The 14,487-nt window shown below is 40.6% G+C and overlaps 1 protein-coding gene across 1 annotated transcript in view; it reads right to left on the bottom strand.

Moving 5' to 3' along the window:
- Positions 1 to 14,487, bottom strand: part of PIGG (phosphatidylinositol glycan anchor biosynthesis class G (EMM blood group)) — a 93,776-nt gene that overhangs the window by 57,477 nt on the left and 21,812 nt on the right. Inside the window, exons 8-9 of the mRNA XM_075726543.1 lie at positions 13,524 to 13,805; positions 3,007 to 3,464 (exon numbers count right to left, since the gene is read on the bottom strand). Of these exons, the coding sequence (XP_075582658.1) occupies positions 3,007 to 3,464; positions 13,524 to 13,805 (740 nt within the window). The remainder of the gene's footprint in view (positions 1 to 3,006; positions 3,465 to 13,523; positions 13,806 to 14,487) is intronic.

Raw genomic sequence — 14,487 nt, 5'->3', positions numbered from 1 at the left:
AACTGCTCCACTGATTTAAGTCAGAATGTAGCTCCACAGAAGCCCAAGCCAACCTGTGCCAGGGCTGCCAGGGTTCTGCTCTTTCACCTGCTCCCTAAACATGGCAGAAGAATGAAAGGGAGAAGGCAGAAAACTGTGGCAGCCCCAATAGACACATCCTCTTAGCCTGCCATGGCAGGGCACTCTGGACTGTTCCACAATCTTTTTAAAGCCCCCAAAAGTAGAAGTTTGTGAATCATTACTTCTTTCTCAATCAGATTTGAAAGGAATCAGTTTTGTAAGGAATGTTTGACGATGGCAGAAAGAAAAAAAAACTGTTTATGTCTGCAGCTCTTCAAAAGATCCAGATACTTCCACATTTTCTTTCTACAGGAATTTCAAAAGCAGCAGTGCTGGCTTGCACACTCTTCTCTTCCTGCATCCCAGTTACTAAGCCAGCCCATTTGCCTGTGAAGCTGGATAGTAAATCAGAGCGGCAAGTGAGACATCTGAAAGCCAAAGTTTCCGACCCCACCTTGGGTTATTTTTCCAGCCACATCTATTCAATGATTTAGTTCACCATACTGACAAAGCAACAGCTGTGCTGGTAAAATACAGGGCCAGTACGGGGAGGAGGAAGACAGCAGGTACATTGCCTTGTAAGGCAAGAGCTCCTTTAATATACCATTATAGCCAAACAAGCAGTTGTAGCCTAAGACTATAGCTGTAGGACCTTTTCTCTCCTCCTTGCTTCAAGACCCACGCAAATATATCCAATGTGAGGCTATAACGTGGTGTTGAAGCACAGGGAGCAACTCACCTGTAAAATTCTGAAGTTTTTTGAGATCTAGCTGCTGTACTTCAGCCTTACTGTAGGGGGAGGCAGACAGCTTTAATAATAGGGTTGTGATGGCTTTATGAAGGGAAGTAACACTTAATCAACCTGACAGACTTCTGTGATGAGATGACTAGCTCAGTGGAAGAGCGGAGAGCAGCCAATGTTGTTTATCTGGGCTTTAACAAGGTTTTTAACACCATCTTTTTAACACCATCTCCCATAACATCCTCACAGGCAAACTGATACAGTCCAGGCTAGGAAAGGGGACAGGGAGGTGGACTGAAAACTGGCCCAACTGCCGGGCTCACATGGTTGCAACTGGTAGTACAAAGTCCACCTGGAGGCCAGTCACTAATGATCAACCCCAGGGCTTGGCACTGGGGTCAGTGCTTGGAGATACCAAAGACCCAGCTGGACAAGGATCTAAGCAATCTGTTCCAGATCACTCTGCTCTGAGTACTGGGGCTGAACCAAATAATTTCCAGAGGTCCTCTCCAACCTCAACCATCCTATGATTCTGTTGTTTACAAAGATGGATAGGAGTTCTGCAAAACACGCCAATTCCAATTCACAGGCGAAAAAAAGTGAAACACAAAAATAGCTTCCTTCCTCCCTTCTGCCCCCTCCTTCCCCAACAAAAAAAAAAAAAAAAAAGACTGAGCCAGAACAGGAGTAAACAACCTTGGTTTATCTGAGTGGGTTTCTTGCTTGGAAGCTCCTGACAGGCACTAGTATTAGAGCTAGGCATACGGGATTTCCCAGCTTTTGTTATAAATCAGGAAGCCCCAGAAGCACCTGCTCTAGCTGCAGACTATGTTCTACCTGCGCTATCTCCCTGAGTCCCCACAGCCCAAGGCTATAACAGGTTTTGCTGCTCTATAGGCATACCCATACGGAAAGAAAATCACAAAATCAGAGGTGGGAGCACACTTACCAAAAGCACATCTCTGAAACAAATGCAATTTTTCAGCTGCAAGAATATCAAGTCCTTGTTTCATGGCATTGTGGCACTAGTACATTGCAAAGAAAAGGGCTGACAGTCTGAAGAAGACATCTGGGTCAGGAAGTTATTGGGCAAATAAATCTTTGGAAGATGCTCAGGATTAATTACAAAAATCCTCCCAGTTGCACCAAATCACACCTAATCCTGCTCACACTCTGGCTTAGCTCATAATGAAGAAGTTCTCTATCATGTGGACTCAACATTGGGAATATAACATTCCTTCCTCAACCCCTCACGTCATCTCAAGAGGAGGAATGCAAGGTGAAAGCTTTGGTATAGAACAACTGCTATAATGTGATAAATTCCCTCAGAACTCCAGTCTTTCAGCACTCATGCCTGTCATAGCAATTACCATTTTATGGGTGAAGCTGCCAATAAGTAACAAGTCTCATATTAGTTCATTTGCTCCTGTCGCTATTAACAAATGATGAATGACATTTCATCCATGTGTTGTAAGACACTGGCAAGAAATCTCTTTATCATACACAGCACAGCCTCCCCATCTGCTGTCTGCAAAACCCTGACTAGTCAGTCACAAGTATTACTTCTCCGTCCAACAGGTGAAGTACAGAAGACAGTTCAAATATCACCAAATAATGGCTGTAGTTTTTCACAACAGTAAAAGGTAGTAGAAAAATTAGAAGCCCTTCTCCGGTGTACTTCAAGCTGTAAAAAATTCCCTTTCTTGTTTATCATACTACACTTGAAAAATCCCTTCAGTTTTCCACCCACACATTAAATGTCTGTGATAGACAAGGAAGAGTTCTATGTGCAGCATCTTCTCCTGCAACTTCATAAAGTCTGGAATTGAGCAGAACCTTCTGCCTTAATTTCAAGGGTTTAATTCTATTAAGCAATTTTTAATTTCCCAAACCAGACACTGTTGACTTTCAAATGGAAAATATTTACTTTTTGCCTCTGATAAACTTATTGTGTATAATTGACATTAATTAGATAAGTCATGGTGCAGGGCAAAGATTACAAACTATTGATAGTACACAAGGAATTACTTCTGCATGAAATAGCAGTGAAAAATTCCTTACGTTGCTTCATTGTCTACCTGCTTTGCACATTTACAGCACTTTCTAAACAGCAACTGTATAGAAATGTATACACATCTCACCAAATGAAACATAAATTAATTTGGAAATAAGACAGAAAGTATGACAATAAATCAGATACCCACCTTGTCAGCCAATGTCCAAAGTCTGGCCGATGAGCCCACTGCACACCTGTCTGATTCAAGGATCGAAGTAGCCGGCAGCAAATAAGGATGATCCATGGACTCGCTAAGCTTATCCACTTATCTGATGCTTTTATGAATTCAGCTGAAGAGATGGCCTTGTCCAATTTTGAACTACCTGCTGGTGGAATGTCTATATTCTTGCACTCAGAGGCTTCCCTGATACTATCAAAATTTTGTTTCACAGTGGTGCTATGTTGAGGGTCACATTCTTTCAGAAGAAAATTATTTCTACAAAGTTCCTGACACAGCACCAAACAAAGCGTATTGGTAAGAAAATACCAGGTTTGATGTTCCTCTTCTATAAAACTGCTTGCCCCCAAACTCAAAACATGGCCAATTGTTCCAGCCAGCATCAGCACATCTATTTCTGACCAGCTGGAACTGGACACAACTGGATTCTGCAAATAAAAAAAACATACAGCAGTGGTGAAAGTGTATAAAAATTTCACTTGGTTAAGCATTCATAATGTGCTTACTGCAATTTCCTCTAAGAAAACAAAATAAACAGTGAGACAAGTTACTTCCACCTTGACAAATGCCAAAAATTTATAAAAGAACCATTTTAGTGTAGCCTATTTAGCTAGCATTGCAACATAATCATACCGTTTAAAATTACATTCTGTTTAAGCAAAAGAACTTCTCTATGAATAAACACCACAACTGACAGATTAAAATCCCTACCACTCGGTGACAGAACATTTGAAATAAGCTGTCTCCCCATTGCACATTTGTAGAAGTAAAAATAGAAATCCTGCAGAAATCAAACTTGAGATACAGATAATAGGTAATTTTCTTATAGTTTGAATTTGTGCTACCCTCAACTCAGTACAGTGACAGCCTTCACTGCTCAAGAAAAGTTACTTGCAGACAGTTTGATGGCACCCCTTAACCTTGCTTACCTTGAAATGTGTATTTCATCATAAAATCTACTTTAAACCTTACCCATATATTATTTACTTCACATGCTATGCCTATCTATAACCGTAATACTCTTTGTCTAATGCCTCCATTAGTTCGATTTCCTGTTCACAGCAGCTACTTGGAATTGCCTATCATCACTGCCCTCAATGATATGGCTAAAAAGACAGTATAAGGGCATGTGGAAGGTTAGAGGTTAGAGCATCTGATTCATTGACATTATCAGGTAATGGACCTTTTCAGCTCACAGGGAATACGAAGTAACAGGGAAAGCCATAAAAAGACCACACAGAGACACAAACCTGATAAGTAAGCACTAAGGGGGATCATAAAGATGACCAAAACTCTTCAGCCATTAACTGACAGGCCATTAAGAAACCACAGGCACAGCTCTGAAGAACATCAGCCTGGACTTTGTAACAGATAAGGGGGAAGTGACAGAACATGAGTATTATGGATGTCTGAGGGCGCCTGTGGATCTATGCAAACTCATTAAGCAATGCTTCAGGAAAGTGTCAAAGGTTGGGGAGAAGGGGTGGTGAGGAACAGGCTGGAGGCAGGGGCAAAGTGGAAGGGGCAAAGGAGGAAGGATAAGGGGCCGGAGTCACATGTAAGCAGGTGCCAGTCAGCACATTTCTCTGACAGCCCTGTGCCTGATCACTGTGGTTTATCCTGTCTTATTAAATCCTCTAACTATCTTTCTGCGCAACTCCACTCTCTGTCCCACCTGTGGGTGCTGCAAGGTCTCACTGAAAGTAACTGGGGACAAGCCTGCATGCCTGCAACTTGAGACCAGAGCAAGTAAAAGCAAACACCAGCCACTCGAGCAGGAATACAGGTCATTGGACCCACACGCCTGAAGTGCCAGTGACTGCAGCACGTGAGGTCCACATGCCAGACACCGGAGTGAGGACCACAGGCCATCGGGACTGTGTGCCTGAGGTGCCAGCAGCTGAAGGGATCAGAGTGCAAGAGAGGTCAGGCTGTCAGCAACAGGAAAAGCGACTACGGATCACCAATCTTGTAGGTCTGCGTCAGAAACTGGAGGGCCCAGACCCCACACCCATGTGTGAGAGGTCACAAGGCCACTGACTGGAGGGACTTCTGTCTGCTTAACTTCTCCTCAAAGTCTGAGCCAGAGGTGGGGATAAGAGCCCAGGCTGGGCATGCACAGATGGGCACCAGCAGCAAGGCAGTACAAATGCCCCAACCCTGGAGGCCGCCGGAGCCAGCAGGCGCTTCCTAACATACCTTAACAAAAGGGGTTGCATACTTGTGAAGCATTTTGGGAAAGACACTGTCAAAAAACATCCTTTACTATTTTATTTTTTCATTCATTTTTCCTCTATTAGAGAATATCAAAGAGTATCTCTTAAACTGCTATTTTAAACACCTGAAAAACAACAATTTAAAAGCCAAATCAAAACTACTGCGTGCCATTTTTACTTTAGAACAAAGATCTCTGAACCTACTTTCACGTTGATTTCTTTAACTGCACACTTCAACCACACCATCCTCCTACATTTGACCTTATGAATACACTTTAAAAAGCCATCCTGAATATTCATACAGATAAATCTCACAGAGTACATACTCACATTCAAAGATGCACAGTGTACTATGATTCCAGAACTGCTGAAATCATTTGTTAGAAGAATATAGAAACTCACTAATCTTAGAGCAGGTAACAAGAAAGTGGGTTTAAACAATACAAATATCCTGAGCATCTTAGATGCAAGTCCAACTTATGCTTAAGATTTACTGACTGCAGCATATGTATTTTTGTTCAATAACCAAGACCATGTAGCATGGAGAGGACAACAAATACACCTGAGGCAATAAGCTAGTTAATACTATCTGCAATTTTGCTTTGAGGAAAACGACTTTTGCAAAATCAAGATTTTTTAAGATATATGTGAAAGAATGAAGAAGGTACAGTTAAAGTTAACAACTATTCACATCACCTCCATTTCTTGTGTTGTTAAAGAAATATATCACACAAAAGTCACTTCACTTGAAAAAAACACACAAACAAAAACAAAACCAACAAAAAAATCCCCATGAGGTTACACACAACAATAATGAGGGAAAAAAACACTAAAAATTTAGCACAAGAACAGTCATAATCTGAAAAACTGCCCAGGCCCAATCTAAATTTACTAGTATTTGGAATTTCTTTGGTGCCCGAAAGACCAGCCCTTTTTGCTTAGTATTCTACTCTGGAAATCAAATACCATAAGCTACATTCTGGAACAAGATAAGACATTCAGCACAAGGTAGAGATGTAGTCCGTGCAGAGACCAAAGGCCATGAAATTCACAAAGCTGAGACAAGAACAGTACATGACTAAACTACAGAAAGTTTAAACTCCAATTCCATCATGCTGACCTTAATGACCTTGGCTAACTAACTAATGAGCAAGCATGTAAGCAGTGTCTGCTCGCAGAGACAAAGCAATCTGAGATCCTCAGCAAATGAGAATGAACCAGTCTTCAATACAATTCGTCTTCTTTATAAGACACAACATAAAATCTATATAAGGATTGCTCTCTTCTATCTGGTTGCCATCAGCACTGATATGAAAACTGAAGAAGCAATGAATTATCAATGGGGAACATGCAAAAAGCCTCATGAAAATGATGGCATTAGTGTGAAATGTCCCAGTGTCAGAAATCCATATATTTCTTGCCTGCTTGTCTAACCCTCACAACGCCAGTGAAAAGAGAAAAAAATTACTCCTATACTCACATAAAAGGGTTAAATTCCAATGGCATTTATTGATAAACCACATTTCAGGCCAGACTTAGTCACTACGCAGAATGAAAAATTATCCTGCAAATTATAATCTCCTGAGCCTTCATGATCTAAAAAATACTGAAAACAGCTTCATCAAGTTTTTCTAGATTTACTGGTAATCCCTCATATATGAACTGCGCCTTCATTACAGTTTTTTCTACATCTAAGGTCAGGATCTTAGATTACTTAGATTGTACTTAGTTTTTAGATCTGGTTTACAGGCACAGAAATGTAGATCCTACTCTGATATTCACAGCTCCATCTTTCTAGCTGCTGAACACCTCCAACCCTGAAGAACTCAGTAGGCACTCCAGATACTAAAGACTCGTATGATTCGCACCAATATCCTGGCAAACAAACTTAATACAGAATCTTTGGTTTAGAAATTTCTAAATGCCAGGCTTTCAATTTAAGCCTATAATCTGCCAAGCCAAGGTCACTTTAACATTTGATATATCAGCATTAGTAATTAAGTAATACAGAGACTGACCTCTCTGCCCTATCTTTGAATGTATCTTGCTAACTTGCACAAGTGCCAGTACATAAACAACGGAATATATGCAACTCTGCCCATGAAACTTATTTTCTTCACTTTGAAATAAAGCCTCCTGCAGTCTATCTTCTGGGTCCAGTTCCAGTTATGTGGCTTCTGTATGGTTGAGAGTAAAGCTCGTCTGCACAGAAATCAACCATCCATAGTTAATGCCTGAGGTCTTTTACAATCACTTTTCAGATGAGAAACATTTTATTTTTCATGCTCACCATAACCCAAAATTTAAATACTCATCATTCTGTTCCCTTCTGATGTTTGATCTCCCTGCACGCAGTCTTGATTCCCAATGATAACTTTCCTATGACAGAGTACTACTGACCACACTTGCTCCCACATTTTCACAGCAGTTTGGCACTATTTTGTAAAGCTACCCAGTATAAGGACCATCCAATCACCTTTTTTTTGCCCAAGGCAAAAAATGCAAAAAAAATTTTTAGGTACAATTGCATAAAAGTGTTTTATCATTCAATTCCATAAAGAATATCACACAGAGGAGGAAAACCAAAAATATTTTAAAATGAACAGTGTATTTTAAAAAAAACAGAAAGAGGGACATTTTGTGTAATTAAAAAAACATGATAATTCTCCACAATGAAAATTCTCAAAAGCTGTATTTGACAGGCTTTAACTTTTGTGTTCTATTTTCAAAAAAATTATTGGTTTTGATTTCTGTCGGAAATAGGAAAAAAAAATACAACTAGTAGTAGTAAATACTGTACTTAAGTCAACTACCAAGCAATTAGAGTGAAGCTATGAACAAGAAGCTAAAATTTTGGTAATTTTCTGGAATTTGTAAAGGGCTGCAGAACTATTTAAAGCCTGAAGTGTCATTAAAAGAAGGGACTGATGCTGCTAGAAACATAGTAATCAGAACCTATAAATAACAGTCAGGAAGCAGATGCTAACACTGCCTGCACTGGTCTTCAGAAAATTCATGAACTTGGTAATCAGTTTCTATATTCAGCCACAGTGAAAAAAGCATTACAAATGAGAAGCACTTCAGAGAAATCTTTAGATGTGAACGGAAACAATTTGAAGAAAAAACGCTCTGAAGCCATTAGCAGGAGAGCTTATCTTAATTACTTTTAAAATACCTACATTTTATTGTACAGCATGAGCTTAGAAAAGGCTTTTAGCTTTTTTAACTGGCAAGACCCCGATTCAGGATTCTACTCCTGCCATCAGAAGAGCAGGGCTTCATAGGTCTTTCGGAAGTGGAACCCATATGCAGATTCACACAGGTCAGAGACAGATTCAGAGATACTTTAGCGTAAGTAATACTCCTAACTCACATAGAAGGCCCCTCAAGATCAACACGCAGCACATACAGACAATCAGTTTCTCCCTCAAAGTCTAGTATTTTATGGGAAAAGGGGATGGAAGGTGGGACATTAATGTTTGTGAATTACAGTGTTTGTGCCCCAGTTACCAGTAAATAACCTCTCACATCCACACTGCAAGCAACACCAGATTATCCACTGTTCCTTTCATATTCTCCTGGCTCTATCTTTGTATATGCAGCCACCTGCAAAAAAACCCCACCATATCACTCTGCAACAGCCCTGAGACTGATAAAAATGTAAATCAAATCCAGGTCACTGCTTTTATACACATCTGGAATGGAGGAATTTACTAACTAAACCTACAAAATATTTCAAGCTTGTTTTGGAAATCGAACACAGACAGCAAAGCCTATCTGACTGATGAGATATATATCCAGCAATCCAGTCACCTATGGAATAGGACTGAAGTTGGGATGACAAAAAACGATTTCTACAGGTCTGGATACAAAGCCATGTCTGCCTCAACCAGAACTACTATTGCCTACACTCGTAAGACATACTTCAGCTTCCCACATGTTCAGATATGTCTCAGGCAGGAATATGACCACAGACAGACCTGGGATGGAGAATCCAGTATTTTTTATTTCTATCTGCCCCAGCCTTAGAAAAACAAACCAACCAACCTTCTGGAAAACATTGCTGAAAACCTCCTCATTCATATATTATCTATGTGAAGCCAATGATCTGATCATCTGCTGGCATGTCATAGAATCACAGAATGCTTTGGGTTGGAAGGGACCTTTAGAGGTCATCTAGCCCAACCCCCCAGCAGTGAGCAGGGACATCTCTAACTAGATCAGGTTGCGCAGAGCCCCATCCAACCTTGAGTGTTTCTAGGGACGGGGCCTCCACTACCTCTCTCGGCAACTCGTTCCAGTGCTTCACCACCCTCATTGTAAAACATTTCTTCCTTATATCCAGTCTAAATGTACCATCCTTTGGTTTAAAACCGTTACCCCTTGCCCTGTCACAACAGGCCTTGCTAAAAAGATTCTCCCCATCTTTCCTGTAGGCCCCCTTTAAGTACTGGAAGGCCACAATAATGTCTCCTCACAGCCTTCTCTTCTCCAGGCTGAACAACCCCAACTCTCTCAGCCTGCCCTCATAGGAGAGGTGTTCCAGCCCTCGGATCATTTTGGTGGCCCTCTTCTGGACCCGCTCCAACAGGTCCATGTCCTTCTTGTGCTGAGGACTCCAGAGCTGGACGCAGTACACCAGGTGAGGTCTCACCAGAGCAGAGTAGAGAGGCAGAATCACCTCCCTCGACCTGCTGGCCACGCTTCCCTTGATGCAGCCCAGGATTCGGTTGGCTTTCTGGGCTGCAAGCACACATTGCCGGCTCATGACAGCTTTTCATCTACCAGTACCCCCCAAGTCCTTCTCTGCAGGGCTGCTCTCAATCCCTTCATCCCCCAGCCTGTATTGATATCGGAGGTTGCCCCATCCCAGGTGCAGACCTTGCACTTGGCCTTGTTGAACCTCATGAGGTTCATACAGGTCCACCTCTCCAGCTGTCCAGGTCCCTCTGGATGACATCTTGTCCTTCTGGCATGTCAACCGCACCACTCAGCTTGGTGTCATCTGCAAACTTGCCGAGGGTGCACTCGATCCCACCGTCTATGTCACTGATGAAGATATTAAACAGCACTGGTCCCAGTATGGACCCCTGAGGGACACCACTTGTCACCGGTCTCCATGTGGACATCTACCACCCGTTGACCACTACCCTCTGATGCAACCATCCAACCAATTCCTTATCCACCAAACAGTCCACCCATCAAACCCATACCTCCCCAATTTATAGAGCAGGATGTTGTGGGGGACTGTGTCAAACGCTTTACAGAAGTCCGAACAGATGACATCCATTGATTTTCCCTTGTCCACTGACGCAGTCACTCCTTCATAGAAAGCCACTAGGTTAGTCAGGAAGGATTTGCCCTTGATGAATCCATGCTGGCTGTCTCAAATCACCTCCCTGTTTTCCATGTGCTTGAGCTCAGCTTCTAGGAGGATCTGTTCCATGATCTTCCCAGGTACAGAGGTGAGGCTGAGAAGTCGGTAGTTCCCAGGGTCCTCCTTTCTTCCCTTTTTAAAAATGTCCTGAGGTCCCAGCTAGGTAAAACTCCAGAAAACATGTATGCACCAATTTCAGGTATTCCCCCACCTTTCTAGTTCACACAGGAAATGCTTGAATTGCTAACTGTTCCATTACAGCCAAACAGAGATCTTTTCAAAGGTGACACGAAAATAAGCGTCTTCATGTCCAAGAGACACTAACTGATCCCTGTCCTAAAATGACAGAAGTGTTATTGCCAGCGACACCAAATTTCACTTGTGAAGAAATGGAGGTTTTTCCACTTCTTGAATTCCAGATGGTACAAAATACCAAATCTTGAATTCCATAATTGGTACCAAAGAGGAAAAGAAAACAAGCAGCTGCTGAAACATCCTTCTTCAAGCAACAGGGGATTGAATCTAATGCTCCAACATCAACTAGGGAGAAAGCTCCAGCTGCTGTGGTCTCTCATACACAGAATGTGGGATGCTGGAAGCAAAGTCACAAAACTGGATACAGTATCCTGGATATAATTTCTGATCCATTTGACTGGTCTTGCTCAGTTTGTCCTCAAAGGCAGATGTACAGGCAAAGCAGGGGTGGGGAAGGAAGACAACTGAAATAGAACTGATAGATAAAGACTTCTCACACATACTCCTGTCCATGCTCTCTTGGCATAACTGACTATGTGGAGTCATCAGAAATGGCCAGCAGATTATGGGTGTGGAAATGGCACATTCTCCTCTAAAGTTCCTCAGAGAGATTAATTCTAAAAGTGGAACAGCATGGATTATAAGGGTGCTTCTTTTTATGTGTTCCTTGAGGAATTATTTGCCTCCGTCAGGGAGCTACCAATTAATTCCTTTCATGAGAAAAGCCTTTCCACCCAACACAAGTTTTGCATACCAGGAGACATTTTGCAATTGCCGCTGTGATCATTGACAGACCAGCTGTATTAGCAATATATGTCATCTGCAGAAAGCTGCTCACACCGGCAGCTGTCTCTCACCAACAAGGATGAAAACATGCCAAGAACAGATGGGAATGAAACCCTAAGACTCAGGCTAAACTAAAAAGGCAGAGCTCATACCTGTCAACCAATACTTGGTAACAGACTATTTTAAATTTAGTAATAGCCAAGGAATAGCAGCATCTTCCTAGATTCCAGTCTTTGATCTAGTAGGAAAACATTTTTCCTGAGTCATATAAAGTTACTTTAAAGTTATTCCTACAGTAGTGGGTGTCACAAGGAATTAACTCCTCTCCAGCCATATAACAAAAATTTTGGGTCACAGACAGACTGAATTGCTTTGAGACTATCAACCTGGAGGAGAAAGCTATAATCTGTTGTCATTGCTCTAACTCTATTGAAGTGGACTGTCTGTAAATTTTATTCAGGCCTAGACAGTCGTCATTTTTAGGTTCTTACAGTTTGCTAGAATTAGAAAAACTGGTAACATTTAAGATGAAAAACGAGCTCGCTTTCCATAGTTGTTTGCTTATCTTTGCACAGCAAGTAAACGTTTCTACAGAATACACTGGATCATTAATTATTATTTCCAGACCATATTCTTTTACTAAGAATAATTTCTACCTTATTTACAATAAAATACAGAAAGCTAATGAAGGCCCTGAGTAGAACAACTCAGAAATAGCAGAAGTGAACTGGGTCCATTTAAAGACCAACATGCCCCTAAGTAGAATCATAGAATCATTTAGGTTGGAAAAGACCTTTAAGATCATCCAGTCCAACCATTAACCTACACTACCAAGTCTACTCTAAGCCAATCAAGGGTAGACTAGACTAAACCATGTCCTGAAGTGCCACATCTACCCGTTTTTTGAACACTTAAGTACCAACAGCATAAACAAACTGTACAAATAGACATCTCCTTCAGCAGATTTCTCCATTCACATTGAGTAATGTTACTTTCTTCTTTCATTTGCCTTTAAAAAACAAACTCACACAAGCTTCACTAGCTTTGACAGCAAAACAGCTAGAAGCTGACTTTATGGTGTGGCCGACAGTTCTTGGCATATTAAGCTTCACAGTGAAAGAAGAGTAAGACATTGCAAATTCTATTTCCTTGAATTACCTGAATTCTATTCAATACAACAATAACACTCATCAAGTAGTTTACAGAAGATAACTACTCGCACAGCTGAGAACATTTCTGAGTATTCCAAAATATTGTAATAAACTCAATTTCTTAAACTTAAAAAACTTTAAAAGTTTAACTTAAAAAGTAGAAGGGATGGATTAATTTTGCTCCCTCTGTTACAGTTTCAAAACTATTTTTAAAAAAGCATTAAGAATACCAATATAAGAAAGGGTACCGGCACAGTATTTTCTTGTTAGTTTTAGAGCATTAATGTCTGTGGTATTTGAGAAAGGACAGATCATCACCAGCACATGTTGTTGCAAAATATCATACATCTTGCTTTAATTGCAATTGTGAAACAACACTGTGTAACAGCATAAAATTAGTACACAGCGTAACTGTTTCTGATCTCATAAAATAAACTGCAAAATAATTCACACTAATTAGAACATTTCTTAAAGTAATGTGAAAATAAGCACTTCTATGATCTTCATTATAGCAATCAGTATCATGGCACAGTGAACGCTCACATTTCAACTACAATTTTAAATTATTCAAATTACATTACAAATAACAATTAAAGAAATTGTTATTTGTAAGTACACACAGAGAAACTTTTATAAAACTTTATCTGAAAGTATGCCATAAAGAGAAAAACATTTTGAATCGTGATTAACGCATGCTCTCACCTTCAGTGGAAGCCTGGAATTCTCAAAGATCTTTGCAATGGTAGAAAAAATACCACACATGAGTGCAGAAATCAGCACCATCACTCCAACTGCTGTTAACCAGGACATACTGCAGAAATAGCATAAACTTTCTGCTGATGTGCATACAATGACATGAACTGCACACAGCATCAGACACATCAAGTAAAACAGCAGAGAGAATAGTGGAGGGGAGAGGGGCACTTCAAATTCTGCCCGGCTGCTCAGGGCTTTTGGAACGCTGAGCAAAAGCAGCAGCAGAACCTAGAAAAAAAATAGAGAATTAATACTTAAAGAATTGGAGTTAGCTAAAACATACTGTGAGAATTCACACAAAAAATCATACTGTTGTCATCCATGTCACTCTGCTAGTATACAAACTTCATAAAAAAAAAAAAATGTGAAGAACTATGCTGGATTTTTTGACCCCAGTAAGATATTACCATATAAATGGGAGAATCAAAGATTGCGTTTTCATTTATTAAGATCTTGGACACACAAGTTACCAGAGTTTAATAAATTGTCATGCATCTCCTCACTTGTGGTAACTGATCATATGCATGATCTTCATTCCCTGCAAAAGTAAGAGTTTTAACTCCCAATATCAAAATAGTTCCTGAGCAAACAAATTTGACCCATTATTTGTCACCTGTAAATGCCTAAAGTTACATACACACTCTACCAAAGGCCATTTATCTCACAGTGTATGAGATACACATAGAGAGAGATCCTGCTGAGTTAAATAGCTTCCCAGACCTGGGAAAGTTCTCATTCTATCACACAAGTGTATGCTGCATTTCAAGCTTATGAATTCTCCTGGTATTTATTTTTTGCACCCCTCCTCATCTTAATTTGATTTATTGGTTTTACTTTCACTTTGCTCTAACCTGCACAGAGATCAGGCAGAATTCCAAGCTTCCTCTCAGGCAACTGTACCAGTGGAGAT

Source organism: Pelecanus crispus, chromosome Z, assembly GCF_030463565.1.
Source record: "Pelecanus crispus isolate bPelCri1 chromosome Z, bPelCri1.pri, whole genome shotgun sequence".
NCBI classification, from domain to species: Eukaryota; Metazoa; Chordata; class Aves; order Pelecaniformes; family Pelecanidae; genus Pelecanus; species Pelecanus crispus.
The sequence above is the reverse complement of the archived record's forward strand: the minus strand, read 5'-3'. Positions and strand labels throughout refer to the sequence as shown.